This window comes from Fukomys damarensis, unplaced genomic scaffold, assembly GCF_012274545.1.
Source record: "Fukomys damarensis isolate Sample0158 unplaced genomic scaffold, DMR_v1.0_HiC HiC_scaffold_13, whole genome shotgun sequence".
Taxonomy (NCBI): domain Eukaryota; kingdom Metazoa; phylum Chordata; class Mammalia; order Rodentia; family Bathyergidae; genus Fukomys; species Fukomys damarensis.
This window is the reverse complement of record NW_022900925.1, coordinates 25,626,453-25,648,876: the sequence shown is the minus strand read 5'-3', so window position 1 is coordinate 25,648,876 and position 22,424 is coordinate 25,626,453. Positions and strand designations below refer to the sequence as shown.

The 22,424-nt window shown below is 33.8% G+C and overlaps 1 protein-coding gene across 2 annotated transcripts in view; it reads left to right on the top strand.

The window, feature by feature from the left end:
* Brip1 (BRCA1 interacting protein C-terminal helicase 1) overlaps nt 1-22,424 on the top strand; it is a 128,113-nt gene that overhangs the window by 17,372 nt on the left and 88,317 nt on the right. For both annotated transcript variants that reach the window (XM_033762925.1, XM_033762924.1), the window contains exons 7-8: nt 14,416-14,706; nt 21,089-21,310. In XM_033762925.1, the coding sequence (XP_033618816.1) occupies nt 14,416-14,706; nt 21,089-21,310 (513 nt within the window). The remainder of the gene's footprint in view (nt 1-14,415; nt 14,707-21,088; nt 21,311-22,424) is intronic.

Below are 22,424 nucleotides of genomic sequence, written 5' to 3'. Positions count from 1 at the left end.
GCTCTGATATCCCCCTTTTTTGCATCTAATTTTATGGGTCTTCTTTTTCTTTTGATTAGAGTAGCTAAGGATTTGTCAACTTTGTTCATCTTTTCAAAGAACGATTTTATTTCATTCATCTTTTGTATTGTTCTTTTTGTCACTATTTTACTTGTTTTCTCCCAGGTCTTTATTTTTTTCTATGAACTTTGGATTTAGTTCTTGTTTTTCTAAGACCTTGAGATGCATCATTATTGTTTTTGAGATTTATCTTTTTGAAAGTTTATTTTAACATAGGCACTCATAGCTATAAACTTCCCTTATAGTATTGCTTTTGCCCACAGGTACGTTGTATTTTCATTTTCATGTGATTCTAGGAATTTTAAGATTTTTAATTTACCTCTTGATTTCTATAGTGACCCACTGTCTGTTCAGAAGTGTTTTCAAATTTCGTGTATTTATATGATTTTTGTAGTTTTTCTTGCTGTTGATGTCTAGTTTCATTCCATTATGATCTAATAAGATGCAAGAAATTATTTTAAATTATTTTGAATTTGTTAAGACTTGCTTTATGGCCTACTGTATGATCTGTTTTGTAGAGTTTCATGTACTCTTGAATGTGTATTCTGTAACTGTTCAGTGGAATACTTTTAGCTACCTATTAAGTCCACGTGATCTGTATCTTAGATAGTTCTTTGTTGATTTTTTTTTCTTTGGTTTTGATCTGGATGATCTGTTGATGAGAGTGGGATATTGAAGTGCGTACTAGGCAGGCACACGCTTGGCAATTGCTGTATCTTTGAGCTACATCCCCAGACCCCAGAAAAGTAGTTATTTGGATTCAGAAATTAATGGCTTACTTCTCTTATCCCTAAAAAGTATCAATGTTATAATCATCATACCTTTCTTTTCTACATTTGTGTAATTGTGGACAGATTTTCTCCATAAATTATAAATTAGTTTAATAAATTCTGTTTTCCTTTGAATTTGACTATGAATTTTCCTCTGAATTTTCTATGTTTTCCTTTCAAATTTTCAATAAAATAATTTAGTTTCCAAATTGTGGTTTGGATAATTAGATGGTTGCCCTTTTGTCTTTCTTGTCTCCTCATTACTCAAGTCAGATACTAGTAGTTCAGTGATAGAACCTTACCAGCAAGCACAATGTTTTGATCCCCAGCCCTGAAAAAAAGAAAATATCCCTGCCGTCTCGTATAGATAACCTTCTAGTATCCACTGCTTGTTCCCTAACTTGGCATTTTATTTTGTTTTGTTTTTTTGATTTTTTGAGACAGGATCTCACTATGTAGTTGAGACTGACCTGGAACTCACTATGTAGCCCAGGCTGGTCTCGAACTCACAGTGATCCTCCTGCCTCAGCCTCCTGAGTGCTGGGATTACAGGCATGACACCATGCCTGGCTTATCTTGGCATTTTTAGATTAATTTTCTTACATTGATAATTCACATATCAGATATCTAGTGAGACATCATTGTTCACGTGTTAACAAAAAGTTAAGAAAAATTCTGATACTGAGATAAGAATGTTAACATTCCGATTCTTCTGCCATTCATATTTTTTTCTTTAGAATTTATATTTATTCCTTTAGTAAATCATTGCAGTTGGCAAGATAATGTTTCAGACGCATCCTTATGATTTTTGGCTTTTAATGTATTTGTTAAATAAGCGTTAACAATTTACATACTTTAATAAAAGTAATTTAATTAAATGTGATGGCTTGTTTTAGTTTTTGCCTGATATATGTAGTAGAGGCGTGCGTCCAGCAGATGGCGCTGTTGACCGTCTAAGTGTTGATGTTGAGCTGACCTTAGACTTTCCCCACCTTTCTTCCTCCCATACCTTGCCCTTCCTTCCCTTCCATGCTCCTACCCTTTTGGTCTTTTTTTAATATGTCCTCTAGGCTCGCAGGAGTTCTTTCTGAAATGAATTTTACAAGTCATTTTCTCATAGTTTATTTTATTTAAAATAACTAGTTAACATAACTGTATATGTATGGTGGTATGCTAACTGGATACCAGACACTCTTCTAAGCACTTTAGAAATATTCAGCTAGAGCCGGGCGTGGTGGCTCACGCCTGTAATCCCAGCACTCAGGAGGTTGAGGCAGGAGGATCGCTGTGAGTTCTAGGTCATTCTCAACTAAATAGTGAGACTCTGTCTCAAAAAACCAAAAAAAAAAAAAAAAAAAAAAAAAAAAAATAAAATATTCACCTAGAAAATATAGGTTAATGTGAGCTAATACTTATTGTCAAGTTCGATGAACTTTTCTTTGGATTTGGCAGTTTGCAAGATAACACAAAAAATTTTAACAGTCCTTACAACGATGTTGTGGGGGGGAGGGGTGCTGGGATTTAGCTCAGTGGTTCCGCTGCCTGCCTTGCAAGCGCAAAGACCCGCAGTCTGGCAGTAGGTCAGGTCCTCTCAATCACCCTATCGTTCTGCCCCTGAATAAACTTCCACACGACCTTTGAATGGAAGACACTTCATTTTTATACTGTCACAGGTTGTATGCATTGCCATGTCGATAACTTGTCAAGATATTCCTTATTGAGTCACCCAGCACCTTGTCTTTGTCTTTATAGTGCTCACCAAGGGTTATGTCACGTGTTTGTTTTAAACATAGGTTAAGCCATTTTGTTCTGTTTGCCTCGTAGCCAGGATATTCATAAGGACTTGTGTGATGTCTTTCTTTGTCACATTTTTAGACCCAGCATATATCCTACATTTAGTAAGTACTCATATTTTTATTAAGTGAATGAAAAAATGGCCAAAGTTATAGAAACACATGATTCATTTTTACTTGTAGATTGTAACTATTACTGAGATACATACACTTAGGGGAATATGACAGTATTGTTAATTTTTTTTTCTGCAACACATTTTGGTTGCAGTTTAAAAATATGTTAGTATTTAAAAGACTAAACAGTGATTTCAAGGATTAAGATATATTGGCACTTAATTTAATCAAAAGATTACAGTTTTTGATTTCTTGTCTTTTTTTTGTTGTTGTTGTTCTGGGGATTGAACTTGGGTCCTTGAGCTTGCAAGGCAGGCAGCAAGCAGAACCTCTGAGCTAAATCCCCGCTTCCTGACCATGGTCACATTGCCGATAAATAGTAGATCCATGATTTGAACCTAGTTCTAAAATTCAGTGAATATACATTCATGGATTATACATGAGTGAAAGGAGAAAAAAAAAAGTAGGATTTTTTTGTTGTTAGTGATAAAAAACAAAACTAATATATATGAGAGAAAATAGGTTCTATTATCTGGTTTATCTGGTCCTACAATATCTGAAGCAGCCAGTCTATGTTTGGAGAGGTTAATTTACCTTGCACATTTTGTGTACCTTATCTATTAAAGAGCCAAAGAAAGTTTTAAAGTCAATTTAAAAAATATGAGGAATAACTGTTCCTTGAAAAAGCTTTAACATATAAACCAGCACAGGACAAAAATTAAGATGTTCTCCCAAGACCTGTCATGTAAAGGTACAAGATCCCAATAATGAATGTAATTGTATTGTATATCTAAAATGTACCAATAAACTCAAAAAAAGAAAAAAAATAGAATCATGCCACGGTGATATATGTGAAAAAAGAAATTAAGATGTTCTCCCTCATATTACTTCTGTTTTTCAGCTTTTCAGCAGTAAACACACAAACTGATGAGAATCTTTCTAGATATTTTCTGTAAGTTTATGATAGATATTTTATTATTTATTTATTTTTGGTACCAGGGATTGAACTCGGGTCCTTGCGTTTGCGAGGCAGGCGCTGAAACCACTGAGCTAAATCCCTGGCCCTATGATAGATATTTTAAATAATTCTTTTATAGTTTTGGTTTTACATTTGACTGCTGCATTTATAGCGTTTATTTTTATATATGAAATCAGGTTCTAATTGTATGTTTTTTCAAAATAGATGATAAGTTGTCCCAGAGTCACTTGCAGCATAATTTTCCTCATTTTGAAGTTTTGCTATTATATTTAAGTTGTTATATATACTTGGATTGGTTCCCAGACTTTTTTCCTCAGAACATTTTTTTCAAATGCGTATATATGTCTGTCTGTCGGTCTATCCATCTATCTAACCTATCTCTATCTAATGTCTACCTAATAGTAGTAGCCAAGGGGTTTTACATGGCTTCAAACAAGAAAAGCAGTAGATTCTTGCCCATTTCTTCATCAGTTCTCATTAGCTGAAGGCAGAGATTTTCAATCATTTTACTTTATTCTGATGTTTATTCAGATGGAATAATATCCTTATTATTCCGCTTTTATCTTGAAGTTTTTGTCTTTTTACTGCCTTTCTACTATCCTAACCACCCTTCTCCTTACTTCTTCCCCTAGCCACCCAATATTTGATATTTATATTACTATAATTCTATAAATATCATTCACAAGTGATTATAGTTCTTTCTCCAAACCAGGATTTATTTTTTCTCATGTTAATAGCTGTCATGTGCTTACTTTTCTATAGACCTGTAACTATTCATCCTGAAAATCTTTTAGAACTGAAAATCTGTCAATTCATTCAAATACATAAGTATTTATGTCCATAATTTTAGACTCTCAATTTAGTATAAAAAATGAAAAAAAAATTTTGTTTTGAGACAGGGTCTCACTATGTAGTTCAGGTTGACCTTGAGCTCACTATGTAGCCCGGGCTGGCTTTGAACTTGTTATAATGATCCTCCTGCTTCAGCCCCTTGAGTGCTGGGATTACAGGTGTGTGCCACTATAGCCAGCCAAAAAATACTTTTGGTGTTGAATTACATTTTATATTTCTTTTTTTCTTTTTCTTTTTCTTTTTGCTACTTGGGATTGAACTCGGGCCCTCGCGCTTCCAAGGCAGATGCTGGAAACACCGAGTTAAAGCCCTAGCCCCTCATTTTATATTTCTTAATGATGCTGATTTTTTCAGAACACAAAAGCATTATCTGTTTCTTACAGAAAATGTTAAAACCATCAAAATAGGCACTTGTTATGTTTTTTGAAGCAAAACTTTTATTGGTACATTTTAGATATACATAATGATAACACTTATCATAGGGAATTTGTACCTGTATGTGATATATCTTGATTCCCTTTTCCCGTTACCCCTCTTGACCCCTCTTCCCCTCCTTGTTTACAAAAGCCTTGTTTCCATTTTTTGCCTTGTTTCTTCTTTCCTTTCCCACTCCCCCTTGTTCGCCCTATCATTTGAACATTTTCTTCCCATTTCCTAGTATCTGTTATACATTTGCTCCTTATTTCTACTTTCAGTTTCTCACACGAGAAATAATGTGGTATTTAAACATGTGTGTCTGATTTATCTCACTTAAGAGTATGATCTCAAAGTGCATCCATTTAGCTAGAAATATCTCAAGCGTATCCTTCATCGTAAGAGTAGTACTCCATTGTATTTAAAAAACACATCTTCTTTATCCATTCATCAGTCGATGCGGCTGTTTCCCAACTTGGGCTGTTTCTAAGATTTAGCTGATTTAGTTTTACAAACTGCTGCTATAAACATGGCTTACACTTAAGTTATTAACATTAATCCTTAGCTTAGCTATTTCCTTAGTATCAACTCCTGATTTTGCCTACTTTCTATTCTTCAGCATGCACAATTAGTTACCCATTGGTGTATAACAAACCAACCATTTATTTAGCTCACTATCTGGGGGGTCAGCAATTTAGGCTGGCCTCAGCCAAGCATTTCTTCTGCTGATCTCAGCTGGTCTACTCATGTGCTGTGGTCAGCTGCAGGTGACCTGTAAGTCAGAAAAGCAGCCCTGCTTCAGGGAGCTGACTGTGTTGATTGGGATGGTGAGGCAGGCAGCTCTCATCATTTAGCAGGCTAATACCGTTTTATCTTTATGGTGCCCCAAAGGTTCGAAAAGCAGCAAGAGAACCAACATGAATATGCAGCCAGGGATTTAGCTCAGTGGTTCTGCCTCCTGCCTTGCAAGTGCAAGGACCTGAGTTCGATCCCTGGTACCTCCCCCCCCCAAAAAAAAACCCTATCCTCAACATCAATATGCAAAACCTATTGATTCTCTGTCAGATTTGTTGATGTTCCAGTCATGAAAAGCAAGTTATGTAGCCAAACCCAGATTTAAGAATAGAATTCAGTTTTTGGTGGGTTGAAAAACAAAGTAACCTTGCAAAGGAGCTATATACCAAGATGGCAAGAATTTATGGCCATTTTTGTTATGTAATATATATTAAACATATACTTTACCCCACAACATTTGGATTATAGGATATAGCTTTTGTTTTTCACTTAGTATATCTTGTCATAGTAAAGGCTTTTTAAATTTAATTTAGCCGGCACACTTAAGTGTAAACTTGTAACAGCAAACGCTTGCATTCTTGCTGTTTTGAAGGAGTGACTCTTACCAGTCCATTATTCTAGCAGAGAGGTATGGATCTCCAGACACATCTCTTCTGACTGGTTTCACATTTTGTACCAGTGGTTTGTGCTCACTGCAGAAAAGCCAGACTGAAAGACAACAATGGCTGTTTATTTCAGTTAATTAAAATTAAAATTCACTTTCTCAGTTGCACTAATCACATTTCAAGTGCTCAGTAGCTCTGTGTGGCTAATGGCAAGGGTACTGAATAGTGCAAATATGGAACACTCCATCACTGGAGAAAATGCTCTTGGGTGGCCCTGCGTTAGCGCTTCTATGTGATAGCATCTACTTTTTAATGCTCATGAAGGATGCAAAACTATTTTGTATAGGTTTTGTTTATTGCATTGTCAGTATGTGAAAGATGATTGGATAGGATAATATTTTCTCACTTATTTTAAAAAGTTCATCGAAGAAAGTCTGAAAAATACCAAAACCATAAAGGAAAAAATAAAAATCACCTTCAATCCCAAGGGCTAGGACTTTAAAATAAATTTCTCATGTACAATTGGATTAATTTTCACCAACTAAATAATACAGTACATCTTTAGCATAGTTGGTGTGTTCTTCAAAAATTTTAGTGCTTGGAGATCAGACTTTGGCCTTGCATATGCTAGGCAAGTGTGCTACCACTGATCTACACCCATGATGCTGAGTGTCATGAGATGGGCACATAAGTGTGTTTCTTGTTATTATGTCAGGAAACTTGATGCCAGTTTTTCTCACTGCTGTGATGCTAGCCACTGGAATGTGGTGGCCACCCTTGTTTCTCTACTGTCAAGGTACATTTTCCTTTTGTAATTAACGAATAATCTGAGGGATGATACTTTAAGATTTTGTGAATATACTCTTCCCTTACAACTTTTCACTTAATGATTTTAACGTCCATTTACATAGTTTACCTGAATCAGTTATTACAGGAAAATTATAAAATGATGATTAAAAAAATTTATCATTCTACTTAAATTTTTTAGCTGGCGTTTCTCTGTAGAGAACAGCTTTCTTTCTTCTCTCTCCCATTTTTCTCCTTTGAGCCTCCATTTGTCTTTTTATTTTAAGTAAACCCCCCAGGTATTTATCATGAAGTTGGTCAGTGTGACTCACCACTGCTTTGAGACTCATTGTTCTAGTCATATCTATATAAAGTGTTATTATAGAAGGATTTTTATCTAAAGCAGGTCACTCATCTTTATACGTTTGTTAACCCAATTCTTATTGCATAAGACTGGTCTAATATAAATTTAAATAAAAATTATCCCACTTTGGATCTTTCTTGATTAATTCTGCTCAAACAGACTTTTCAGAAACTGGGTTAACTATGCTAAGGAATTCCCCTTTACACTGGGCAAGAAAGTAAACAGTAAGTGGAGAGTAGGGTAACAAACACTTACGGTATCAAAAAACAACTGTGAAAAGGATCTGTCTTAATGTGCTAGCCCACTGCAGTTTAACATATTGCTTACAACCGTCACAATAGAATTTGACTGACTTCAGTTACACATTCCAGGAGACTGGCAGTCTGTTACAATCAGAGTCTGAACTTCAGAGCAGGCTAATTTACAGCGATGGGATGAAGAAAGTTGTGGATTTATATTACACACTCTCACCTGACACTGTATCTGATCCCTTACTTGCTGATTGACATCTTGAATGAGTTCTTTGAAGCAAGTTCCAGTTTAATTAAAACGTTTGCTTGGTTAGCAGTGATCTGTGAAAGCCTGTGATAAATTTTGAATCAGGTTCACCTGCTGGTTGCTGTGCGTGGATAAACAGCTGCTTTGTGCAGTTTAATCATGAAACTGGCAGTAAGGTACTACTGCTGTTTGAATTTTTTAAAAAAGAATAGTTGAAAAGGTATTGTTATGTCACTTTTGCTATCTTACTGGAGTGTGTGCTTATGTGAGATTTTGCACAACAGGCATTCAGTACCTGTTTAAATGGCTTGAACAACAGCAAATGACTGATAAAGTTAACAATAAACCCAAAGATTATAGTATAATTCAGGGCTCATTGGCACTTTAACACTAGCTTTCCATTTGCACAACTTTTGAAGGAAAAAGGACAATATTTTGCTTTTTCATCTAGTTAAATATGTTAAAATGATCCTGTTAAAGCTTTAAGATGAATTTAGCTTCTTCACAAATTATTTATTTTGTAGTAACTTGAAGGATTATTTTAGATTACTTTCTCCATCTGTGAATAGAGTTCACATTGTGAATGATACAAATTTTAGCTGTATGTTAATATTAGGCAATTGACAAACATTAAAAACATTTAAAAAGCAGTGGATGAACCTTTATGAAATTATCTTCTTTTGACAGTCACTTTGTTTACAGACTCAATGTGGCCAAGTTGGTTGCAAAGAAAATGCTGCTTTCATCTGATGCCCATTATGAAACCAGATATAAATTATAGAATAAAGCCCTCACCTAGTCAGTCACAGTCCCCTCTGAGAATTGGATGATAATGATCGATTCACTTGGTCGAAGTGGATGGAAAAACCCAACCTATAATCCCAGCTACCTGGGAAGCTGAGGCAGAGGATAGGAAGTGTGAGGGCAGCCTGGGTTACTTAGTGAGACTTTGTCTCAAAATAAAAAAATAAAAATTACTAGAGCTGTCGCTCAGTGTTTGAGTGCTTGCTTAGCACTGGGTTCAATCCCTAGTACCACAAAGAAAAACAAGCATCTTGCAAAATTGTGTGTGGTTTCTGGGAGATCACAAACCCTCTGTAATAGTCCATGGCCACTAATTTAAGAACTATTTCCTAATAAATTAGGTTGAAAACTTTGGTAAGGATGGGTTAATATGAAAGTTGTTCTTGCAGGGTTTAGGTTGCTAAAGAGAAACCAGAATATATTTATGCTATTTCTTTTGTGACATTTACAGCATTTTGTAGGTATATTGTTTACCACAATCCTTACCTCCAAGGAGGTTCATTGTGATGATTCCTAGTTCTTACAGGTTTTGAATTTTTATTCTTATCAATTTATTTGGAATTTTATGAGAATTACATTTAAGTCATAGCTTGCTTATCATTGTTATTTTATGTTAATATGTGTAATTCTGCTCGTTTTTATGTACACGTGCATTTTTCCACTGGTTGAAAAATTCTGTCCATTCTTCTGTTGATACTCTTAAGGTGTTTTTTTCATTACTAAAACAATGGAGCAATTAGTATTTCTCTTGTATCTGTCTTAATGGGCAAAGGTTTCTCTACCATGTAGTGACATTCTGGGTCAAAGGGTACTTTTATCTTTGGTTTTACTAGATTATCAGTTTGTTTTCTAAAGTGCTTCATGTGCCAGTTTATACTTGGATCAACAATTTATGGGTTCTTTTCTAGTCTCTCCAACATCTAATCTGCTATGGATATGAAATGGAAATTATAGTTTTAAATTATAGTTTTAGATTTTCCTGATTACTGATGAGGTTGAGCATTAAGTTGCATATGTTTTCAGATATTTATTGCCCTTTTAGCTTTTGTTGTGTGATTTGCCTTTTCTTAGCTATTTATTGAATTTGTCTTTTGAAAATGGATTTATTGAAATCCTGTATGTGTGACAGGTATTTATTCTCATTTTGGTATGTATTGCAAATACCTTCTCTGTCTTTTTTTTTTTTTTACTTTTTTTAAAGGGCAATTATCTTTTTAAATAGAAGTTTTACATATTAATAATGCATTTTCAATGTTTGTGTTCTGGGGTTACTGTCCTAAATCCTTTCCTCCATTTGGATCATAAAGAATATTGTCTTATGTAATAACAGTGACCAAATAGCCTGCAAAGCCTAAAGTATTTATTCCTTGGCACTTTATGAAGAAAGTTTGCTGGATCTTGCTGTAAGAGTCCTGTAATTGAAAGTTTTTGTTTCTCCCTTGTGGAACATAACATGGATCTTGTTAGGAAAGATTTAATTTAAATATCAACCAGTAACAAGTTAAGATAATTTTATGAATTGAGTTTATAGTTTACCCTTACAGAAATTATAATTGCACTCAGAAGGTAATGCATTTAGAACTAACTTTTAAACAATTCCTTAATTCATGAATGAAACTAGCATTCGACTCCCAAACTGTACTTTGTGGAATTAGAAAGAGAAGTACTGTTTATTAGTGAGATGAGGCGACCCTTGTTATTGTCTTCTACTGGGCTTGATGTATGAGGGCTTCTAGTGTTTCTTAAGTGAATGGAATGGATGAATGAAATGAGATAATACATGTAAAATGCTTAACGCAGGGATAACCTTAATAAATGGTAGTTATTTTTAATAAACACATCAGGATATACATTTGTCACACACAACTACAGTAGCTCAAATATTAGCATAAAGTGATTTTTTTTTTGCCTCAAATAATAATTTGTCCTGTACTTTTTCTTTTAAAAGCTGATCGTTTGGTTTTGAAGTAACTTCTTGAAATTTAAAGCATTTCATATTAGGATATCGTTTAAGCATCTTAGGATTTAAGAATGTGATATATTGGTATAGTAGTTGGTTCAGGGGTTTTTGGTCATAGACCACCAATTAAAAACACAGTTATAGTCATATACAGAAAACCATGTTAAGTGAATGAGTTATATAAAGATATCTAAGAGATAGTTTTTGTCGTTAAGGAACTTGCAGTGTGGTTGGAAAGACATGTACATATGGAAAGTTATGGAAAAATATGTTACTGTTTCATATACCTACTTTTGTCTATTTCATATAAATCACCTTTTTTCAGTTTTTCTTCTTTCTACTTCTTTATTATTTTTATGCTGAGTATACCCTTTTATGCCTGTTTTTAAAGCTCAATTTCTTTACCATTTTTAATTTCTGAAAATTATTTAATCCCTATTTATTTTCCAGATGTAGATATTTTGTTATTTGGGAGTAAGTCATGAAAGTTTAGAATAAGTTAAGAAATTTAGCAATTGACATTGTAGTATCTTACTATTTAAGCTTCTGATTATAACTTTATGAAAGGAAGAGTTGCAAGGCCTCACCTGTTGGCCTTTCTTTCAAGATCAAATATTCTAGTCCTTCCTCTTTTCAAAGAATTTGGATAATATGTATTTATGATAGGACAAGAGAGAAAATAGAAATTATTAAACAGATGGAAAATTTTCTAAAAGTCTTTGGTTGCAGACCTTCTAAGAACAGTTTTGGCTATTGTAAATTTGAAATGTATTTTTGAACAATCGGGTTCTACATATGGAAATATTAACAGCTGTCACATCCACATGGGTCCCTTATGTTTCTCTTTAAATAATACATTTGTGTTGTTACTGGTGTTGGGTTTTCTTGCCTTTTGTTGAAGGAAAAGGACTTTAAATTTATTCTGGTTTCCTAATAAAATCTTTGTAAATTTAAAGAGGAAAAGGAAAATGTACTTTTGAAAGATAACCCTAAAAACACACACAAAGATAAACCTGATTATTTGTTAGCAGGAAAAATACTTAATGAGAGGTATAAAATTATTTAGTTTTATGTATCTAATTAAGACCCCTAGGTCAAAGAGTTTCAGAGAAACTGAAAGACTATAAACCTTCTTAATTTCTTTCTTATTCTCTACTTGTCAATGAAAACCATTTTTTTTGAGGAGTCTACCTTGAATTCATAAAAGGTATAATTCAGGTCACTTTAAAACTGCAAAAGCACATTAAATATAAAATTTCCACAGTTTATAATTTTCTGAATTGTGGTATAAACACAAATTAGAGAAGCCTAAATAAAGCTGCTCTATTGATAGGTTTTTGGAAATAGTTCTTTTATTAGTACAGCGTAACATTTAAGATAGAGTATTCATTTAAATTATTAGTGCCAATTCACCCATTTAAAAGTTGTTTAAATACAAAATAGCAAGTTATAAAACTGTGCAGCACCATCCCTCTTTATTTGAAAGGAATTATGTGAAAGATATGTTTACATGAGTATGAATGTCTATAAGTTGTTCAGTAAATTATTTGTCTTGGGGTTGATTTATTGTATATATTTCTATAATGTCTGAATTTGGAGAGGGTCAGGAATTAAAAGGAGTAGGTGATAAACTTTAAATATAGAATTAATGTTAAAAAGTATTACATCAAAAAGTAGGTTTTCCAAGCCTTGCAATGTAATCATTGTAAAAATTACTTTTATCCTTGGATATGATGTATTCATAGAACACAAAAAAATGATGTGTTGGTCCCTGGTATTCTTATATTCAAGCGAATTTAACAGTATCGTTAAAAAAATTAAAGCTATGAAAAAGTAATTCTGTTACCTAGAGTTCCGTACTTCAATTGTCATGGTATGTTAATTAATTAATGTGATGATTGCAAAGACCAAAATAGAACTGTCTAGTACCATGATATAATTTGCATTCCATTTTCTCTGTGACCATAAGTTGTTGGATATTGCAACATATGTAACATAAACCACATGTCAGCTGTTTCCTGCCTCACTGTTGACAAGAGCTCCATTCATAACTCTTCTTTTTATCCTTTCAGTGAATAAGTAATTATTCAATATAGAAAGCAGGATATTTGTAACTAGCTATTTAATGTGGCAGCACTCTGTAATGAAATCTGCTGTTACTGGCAACCTGAGAGGGGAATGTAACAATTCCAGCATGGCTGTAACTTTATCTGCTTTGACTGACTGTTTATTTGGCACATCAGTGAACCTTTTATCCCAGTGAGTGACAGCTCCAGAAGGGTCACATTTACATCCATTCTATCATGTATTGTAATATTTAATGGCGGACAAGGTTGAGTGAGACTGGGAGTAATTTGAACTTGGTTTTCCACTAGTCGAGGCTAAAAGACAGCTTGATCCTCAGTATTGTGGTGTAACATGCTATGAGTTAGCATTTGTTTATGAAGACTAATCTTAACTGATTACAATTTTTTAAAACCTCAAAATTTCAGTAATTGTTCTATTAAACTGAAATTCTCCAGTACAAATTCTTTTAAATCAGTATGCTATTTTTATCTTTTTCCCTTATCAGTGACCGAGTATTTTACTTAAATAGGCTTAATTTTGTTTTATTTGGTGTGCTCACTGAGGCTTTGAAGAGAATAATTATTAAGAATCTGTGAGTTCTAAAATACAGCATTAACATTAAAAATTTTTTGTTTTGTGAATTTGGAAATGAGATTAAAAAGGCAAATATTTGACTGTGTTTCTCATGCCCATGTGGTGTGTTTAAGGAGACATTTATCTAACTACTTAAAGTTGTGAAACTGACTGCAAATGAAATTGTCTAGGAAAAACTATCCTGGATAATTTACTCATGGGTTTGTCAGGTAATTGCATTTCAGATATACTTGTCCTGCACGAGCAACCTTTCATGTTAAATGTTAATATTTTACATTCATTTTTATACTTTAGCGAGGGAAGAAATTTCTTTACTCATTTTGTTAGTGATACTTGAAATTCAGCTTTGTATTTTTATTGTTTTGTAAACAATTGTTTTAAATTCTTTTAAAATATTTTAATATAGAATGTCTGAATGAGGGATATGAGCAAAACTATCATATCTAAACTACAATATCACAAATTCACATGAAACCTAAGCAAAAGTCAAAGTTACTTTGTTGTACAATTTTATGAAAAAGGTTAAAATGTATTTGAAATATTTGGAATTGGCAGGTTGGGGTGGTATGTTAGGAAGAATACAAATACCTCCCCCCTCCCCGTACTGGGGATTGAGCCCAGGGCCTCTGCCTGAACTACATCCACAATCCTTTTTATTTTTTGTTTTGAGATAAGTTTCCCAGGCAAGCCTTGAACTTGCAATCCTTCTGCTACTTTAGCCTCCCAGATCGCTGAGATTGCAAGTGTGCACCACCACCCATCTCATTTATAACTTTTTAAAGAGAGAAATTTGAAATGAAATTTTTTCTTTAACAGCAAGTTTTAAATACTGTAATATTTTAAAATTTTCTCTTTGACAGATAGTGGTTTATTACTCACAAGTTCTGAATCCATGAAAGATTTGGGAGCACTTGTTAGAGTAGTCCAGATATTAATTATCGTTTCTTTCCTGTGTTACAGCTCCCTGGCCACTGTTCTAGGTGCTGTTGTTCTACTAAACAAGGAAATAGTCAAGAATCTTCAAATACCATTAAGAAGGATCATGGGGGGAAATTCAAGAGGCCCAAAATCTATTTTGGGACACGCACACACAAGCAGATTGCTCAGATTACTAGAGAGCTCCGGAAGACAGCATATTCAGGGGTCCCAATGACTATTCTTTCCAGCAGGGATCATACCTGTGTCCATCCTGAAGTAGTTGGTAACTTCAACAGGAATGAAAAGTGCATGGAATTGCTGGATGGAAAAAATGTGAGTAAAATTATTTTGTTTTATAGAAAAAATAGGCTGAAAAGATTCACATTACTTAAGATATGTTTTACCTGTACTTTTATATTGTTAAATAACTTCAGGAAATAAAATTAATTGGTAGTATTGATATTTTTTGAAAAATAGTTTTACCGCAAGGAAAAGCTTTATTCAAGTTTCACATTACGAGTTTATATCCTAAAGCTTGTGGATATTTAATTCCTTGAACTTAATTTCCTTTATAGTCAGATGTTATTATTTCTTTTAAATCCCTTTATCAAAAAAGTCATATGTTGATGATGTTATATGAAACTATTTAGACCTAATGAATATACATATTTAAAAACTGCAGAAGAAAATTAGGTAGCCTGAGCAAATTTTTAAATGGTTTCTAATTGAATGTAAAATATAATGATTATCCCATCTCATAATTCTAGTTAGTACAAAATTCTGTTTTAAAAGTTAGATTATTAACTATGGATGGTTTTCAACTTTTCCAGGGAACTTATGAATTTGGGTAAGGCAGAAATAGAATATTCTTTTTAACTAAAAATTATGATTTAAAATATTTTTGGGGATAATATTATTTTGGGAGTCTGTGTTCCAGTATAACTAATTTACTCTAAAATCGAGGTTGCAAGTATAAAATTATATTCAGAAATCATCAGTAAACCAATATATGAAATGGCCAATGATATTTACTGTATTTTGAAAGTTGTTTTGTCTCTTACTAGTATTTTTAGAGAGTTGATTCTATACAAAAGATTGTGAGCTATGGCCCCTGGAATTTCATTTTATTGTTATATTATCTCCTACCACGTAATGTGAATAAATAATTTCATATTATGCTTTCCTTTCTCAGTGCTTTAATTAAATGAGAATTTATTCAAGCTTTATTTAGGGATATTCAAAAGATACTTTAATAGATATTCAAACATTATAAAACTATAAAGTAAAAATTGAAAGGTTCTGCAATAGAAAAATGTGATTTGTTCAGAGCCAGGAAGAAAATACAGAATTATTGAATCCAAACCATTGTTGAAATTCTGTAGTCATGTAGTTTTTTCTGAGGAACTGTGAAATCTTTTTTTTTTGTTTGTTGGTTTGATACCAGGGATTGAACTCAGGTCGTTGCGCTTGCAAGGTAGGCGGTGGAACCACTGAGCTAAATCCCTGGCTTGGAACTGTGAAATTTTTCTTGCTGTATATATTTAAAAGTTCTTTTAAAAGAGATGAAAATATTAAAAATGAAATGCTAAAAAAAGAGAAATAGCCCTTCATGGTAAAACATCACAAATTTTGTGCGTAGATAGAGTTCTTCCCAAAAGTGGCTGATTTGCTAAATTTCTAGAATGCTTGGATTTCTTTTTTAGCTATATAGTCTATGAAAGATTTTCTGACATTGTCATTATATTTTAATCTTTTTTTACTTGTTATTGAGAAAATATTACATATCTAAAAAATGCATACATTGATAAAATGCATTGGTAAAAGCAACTAAAAAGTTTAAAGTTACATATTTAAGGCAGATAGTCTTAGAGTTTTCTCGAGTCCTAGAATGCTGGTTATGTTTTCTATTAATCTTTGTTCTCATAAATTTGAATCACATAAACATAAAAAGAAATTCAGTAGACTTTAGTATTCAGAATTATTTATTGGTCTTTAGTTTGTCCTAAAGCGAACAAGAATTTTGTTTTTGAATGTTAATGATACAAATAATTAAATATATCTGTTTGTGAATTGCTTTAACCTAATTCTAATTCTGCCTCACAATTCTTGCCTCATGGGCATACATGAATCATTCTTTTTCTTGTTCCCAAGCCCTCAGAGTAATTTGGTATTGTAATGAGGGCCAATTACAAAATCACCATAGGTGTCTATGTTTACCATTTATCAAAGCAAAATGATAAATAGATAACTGACAGTTTGAGTGAAAAGAGTTTAAAGTGTGATAACGCTTCAATTGACAGACTCCTCTCCGGTTGTGTTACACAGCTAAAATGGATGAGCTTTTCTGGTATTGCTATCAGCCTGCACAAGGCTGTCATTCTAAGTGCCCTTAAAGTGTAAATGTTCTGATTTTGGCTTGATCTGAAGGCCATGTGTTTTTGTTCCTGTTTCTTTTATTAAAATGTTCTCATACTAGAAAAGTATGCGCTCGTCTGTTAAAAAGTTAATTTGTGTTTCAAATGAGAAAAAATAATTTTAACGAGTCAGAAATGACAATTCTAAAAAATACTTTTAATGCAGAATATCTATTCATTGAAATGAGACTTAGCAGTTCAGATTCTGAAGGCTTCTTAGTGATCATTCTGAATAAAGATGAGGAAAATGCTTGAAATGAAAAAATGTCGAACATCATCTTATTAAAGAGAGACTGTCAGACTCAGTATGAAAGATAATTGGCACCATTCCACCTGTCTGTGAATCTGAGAATCACAGAACTTTAGAGATGGTATAGTCATTGAGTCAGAGGAATTTTAAAAGACTTCTGGTTCAACTACTCTTTTGATGCTTAGTCACATGAGAAAAATGGATCCTGAAGTATGCCCAATCAGACAAGTGATTAGCAAGGAAGGAGGAACCGGAACCCAAGTTTGTAACTCCTACTCCATTTTTATTATGCTACGAAAAAAAAGAAAAGAAGAAGAAAAAGAAGAATGTATGGGGAAAGGTAAAAGATTTTTGTAAAGGTAAAAGATTAAAAAAAGAGTAGTGGTTAGATAAGTAAATGAAAATAATTTAGAAAACTAAATCACTTTAATTATGTGAGGCCTTTCCTGCCAATTATTTTTAGTATTTTGGAGATAACTTCCCTGAACATGGCTCAGTACAAAACTTTAGGAGAACTAGTCAGCTGTTTATGTCTTGTCTTTTGATTTCTGACTTTCTTTTATGGGTTATGAAACTTCCATGATTTATTCTGTTTCTAATTTCTAGGAACATTATTGTATTTAATGATGTATATATGCCTAGACTTGTCTCCTTTTGGATAGTTCATAGATAAAAAGTACATTATTACATGTGTGTGTGTGTGTGTGTGTGTGTGTGTGTGTGTGATATATACACATGTATCTATATGCACACATCCATACATACAATTCTTTGTACTTATTTTTGTATTTTATTTTATTTTTGGTTCTAGGGATTGAACTTGGGTCCTTGTGCTTGCAAGGCAGGCAGTGGAACCACTGAGCCAAATCCCTGGCCCAGTAACTAATTTTTAAGGGTGATAGCTTTTGAATGAATTAATCATCTGTGTAATGTGTCTACTGTGGGTGGTGACATTAAGTTTATTTCCAGTTTTTAATTTTTTGTTTTTTGAGACACGGTCTTGTGGTGTAGTTCAGGCTGGCCTTGAACTCACTCTGTAGCCCAAGGTGGCCTTAAACTCATGGTGATCCTCCTGCCTCATCCTCCTGAGGGCTGGGATTTCAGGCATGTGCTACCGTGCCCTATTTCCAATTTTTAGCTGTTAAACAGTGCAGTGTCTATATACTGTACATTAACATGAATGGTTAAATTTAAAATTTTGACAGTTTTTGACAAATTAGCTGTATATTTCTGCTAGTAGAAGTTTATACTTCTACTAAAAATGTGCATTTATGTGTTTTTACACATTTTAAAGTAGTATATAAGGCACTTTGGCGAGGACTGGGTTTTAGCAAACATTTTTTAAATGCATATTCTTTTTTTACATCAATAATAGCAAAGGACATTAGTAGATAACATAAAAGAAACAAATTATTGTTGAACCTCCTACAAAATAATGTTAAACACTGTTAAAAACCAAGAAATCAGTGTGGAGATTGCTTATAGGACTAGGATTAGAGGTCCCTTTGGATCAGGTATTCCCCTCTGGGGATCTTCCCCAAAGAATTAACAGAATAATCAGTGATGTATGCATACACTAATAGCAACACAGTTTGTAATAGCTAAATCTTGAAAACAACCCAAGTGACCATCAACTGATGAATGGATAAAAAAAGATAAGGTTTTTCTATACAATGGAGTGTTACTTAGCCATAAAGAAAGATAAACTTGAGACATAGCTAAATGGATGCACCTTGAAGCTATACTCCTAAGTGAAATAAATTGGACACACATATAAATATTGCATTGTCTCTGGTGTAAGAAGCTGAAAGTATATATCAGGATCAAAACTATAATAGATGATATGAAAGAAGCAAAAACTTCAAAAGGAAGGGGGAACTAGAGAGAGGAAGAGGGAAGGAAGGAAGGAAAAATAAAAAAGGAAAAAATGAAATGAGGCTTTTGTAAATAAAGGGAAAAAATAAGGGAGGGGAGGGGAATGGGAAAAAAAGGAATCAAGATACATCATAAACAGGTTCAGATTCCTATGATGAATGTGATCATGATGTATATCTAAATTATATCAATAAAATTAAAATTAAAAATAAGTATAAAAATATAAATCAAAAGGGCTGGGGATTTAGCTTAGTGGTTCCACTGCCTGCCTTGCAAGTGCAAGGTTCCGAGTTCAATCCCTGGTTACCCCCCTGCCCAAAAAATACAAATCAATACAAGAAGATTCTGTTTTTCACCTTGTTTCGTTTTGTTTTTTGGTACCAGGGATTGAACTTGGGACCTTGCGCTTATGAGGCAGGTGGCAAGAACCACTGAGCTAAATCCCCAGCCCTATTCTTCACCTTTAAATAAGCAAAGATAAAAGATTTTTTTTCGGTACCAGGAATGGAACTCAGGATGTTGCGCTTGTGAGGCAGATGGGGTACCACTGTACTAAATCCCTGGCCCCAAAAGATACTATTATTTTTAATAAGGATATAGAAATGGGTCATGTAAAATAGCATATGCTTTCTGGAGGATAATTTAGGAATATTTTCAAGAAACTTAAAAATTTTTTCAGTCACTAGTCCAATAGTACCATTTCTGAAAATGTCCAGTACTAAGAAATGTTTAGAATGGAGCATAAGGTAACTCCAGTGCTATTTTTAAAGTAGAAACTGATAAGTCTGAATGCCCAGTAGTATGGACTAGTTCATCAACTTGGCACATTAATTCAAAGTACTTATATGAATAGCAGTAAAAAAATATCTAGTGATACATGATTTTCCTTATATGATTTTTAATAAAATAGAGATTTAGTCAATCTAATTTTATAAAAATATTTATTGTGAGCCAGGGATTTAGCTCAGTGGTTCTGCCACCTGCCTCTCGAGTGCAGAGTCCTGAGTTTGATCCCCAGTACCAAACAAAAATATTTACTGTGGCTAGATTCTTAATTGTCAGTGGCTGGGGAACTTTTGCTTTATCCTAACATTGGTCACATTGAGAGATGTGCCCTCACGTCCATATGTAGAGAAGAAGCATGAAGTGGAACACATCAGAATGGTTTTTTTGTTTGTTTGTTTGTTTGCTTGTTTGTTTGTTTTGAGACAGGGTCTCACTATGTAGTTGAGACTGACCTGGAACTCACTATGTAGCCCAGGCTGGTCTCATGGCGATCCTCCTGCCTCAGCCTCCCAAGTGCTGGGATTACAGGTGTGCGCCACCACACCTGGCACATCAGAATGTTAAGAGTGTATTCTTTGCGTGATAGAATTATAATTTAGGGATATTTTCATATTATATTTTCTGATTTTTTGTGCGTAATGATCTGCCCTACTGTATTTTCCCCCAAGATGTTCCCAACTACCTTGTTAGCTTTGTTGCTTCCTTTCTTCTTTCCTTTTTTCTCCACCCTTTTCCCCCTTCGTCCATTTATTGTTCCTCCTGTGCATCAAAATTGAAAAGGTATGAGTCTGCAGAGAAAAATCACTTCTACTCCCGTTCGTAAGTCACTTAGTTCCCATCCCTAAAAGCAGCCAATGATACCTTAGCCTTATATATTCTTCTTGTTGTTGTTGTTTGTTTGTTGGTGTTTTTTGAGACAGGGGCTTGCTATGTCACTTAGGCTGGCCTTGAGCTCACTAAGTAGCCCAGGCTGGCCTGGAACTTGTGATCCTCCTGCCTCAGCCTCCCAAGTGATGGGGTCACGAGAATGTACTACGATGCCTGGTGCTTTGTGTATTCTTTCATAAATAATTTATGTCTAGTATCACTTTAATAAGATGATAGACACAAGAGATATAATTTAAAAATATTTTTCTCTAGATGAGATATTTAGAGTTTAACTGATACGGAGCACTGTCTGAATTGGACTCAACTAATAAAGTTGCTTTAAAATGATTCTGTGATTGTGGCCAGGCCTCTATGGAAAGAAGTTATGATTGTAAAAATAGGGCATAATCTGGCTCCTTGGTGACCTTGTGGCTTTAATAATGTTCCTATAATTCTGAGATAAAGCTTAGTCTTTCTAGTCTAGTATTGGTTCACATTTTCATTATACGTATTTGTTTTTTAGGGAAAATCCTGCTATTTTTATCACGGTGTTCATAAAATTAGTAACCAACACATATTTCAGACAATTGAAGGGATGTACAAAGCCTGGGATATAGAAGAACTTGTCAGCCTGGGGAGAAAACTAAAGGCGTGCCCATATTACACAGCCCGAGAACTGACAGAAGATGCTGACATAATATTTTGTCCTTACAACTATCTTCTAGATGCACAAATAAGGGAAAGTGTAAGTATATATGTAGAACTTGGAGTAATTTTTTTCCTATTTTCTGGTGCATAAATTATGAGTGTAAAAGCCTTTAGATGTTTTAATAGCTTTGTTTTTTGTTTTATATTGAATTTATGTAAATATGTTAGAATTCTGAAACCATATTCTAATATATAAGAATTTTAGAGTTAGTCATTTTAATTTCCAAAATAATAAGCAATTTTAAGGGCCCAGTGACTAAAGTGGGAAGATACCAGCATTTTCAAACATTGGCATTAACGACATTGTGGACTGGATAATTCTTAGCTGTGGCAAGCCAGGCTTGTGTGCCATGGGATGTGTTATAGAATCCCTGCTCTTATCTCCTAGATACCAGAAGCATCCTCACAGTTGTTACCATCAAATGTCTCCAGATATTCCCAGTTTTCTTCCAATAAAAGAACCATTTATAACCATCTTTTTTTCCTTTTGTGTGTAGTCAAAAAGTATTATTTAAAGACATGTCTCTTGAAAAAGCTATGTTTTGAAGAACTTGTATTGGAATAAATGAATACTATAGAAATTAAAATATGTGAGTTTTTGAGAAACGAACTTCAAATTTTATTTGCCTGGTTCTTAGAGACATCTAGTTGTTCTAGCATAAGACAACAAAAGTAAATAAGTTGATGTAGGCCATTGTGTTTCCGTTCTTCAGGGCTGGCTGTGCAGTTCTTATTAGTTGCTATTTCTTTACGTTCAAAATTAATAAGCATTATGTTTACTACTGCTAATATTATCCTTTTATTCTACCTCTTGTTGGTTGCTTCTTATCATGGTATCTTTCCTCTGAACCTTTGCACATATCAATGCCAGCCAGTTTTTCCTAATTTTGTTACATTCTTCCCTATTTAAAAGTCTCCTGTGGTCCGCTTTCCTCTGGGATGAAGTCCGTTTTTCTTTAAAAAAATTTTTTTTGTACCAGGGATTGAAGTCAGGACCTTATGCTTTTGAGGCAGGTGGCGGCACCACTGATAAAGCCCCAACCCCATATTTCTTAAATTTGCATTCAAGAGTCTGACCTAGATTTGACTTTTGAGCTTTCTCTCATAAAACTCCCAATTTGAGCCCTTAAAAATTATCATATAGTCCCCAG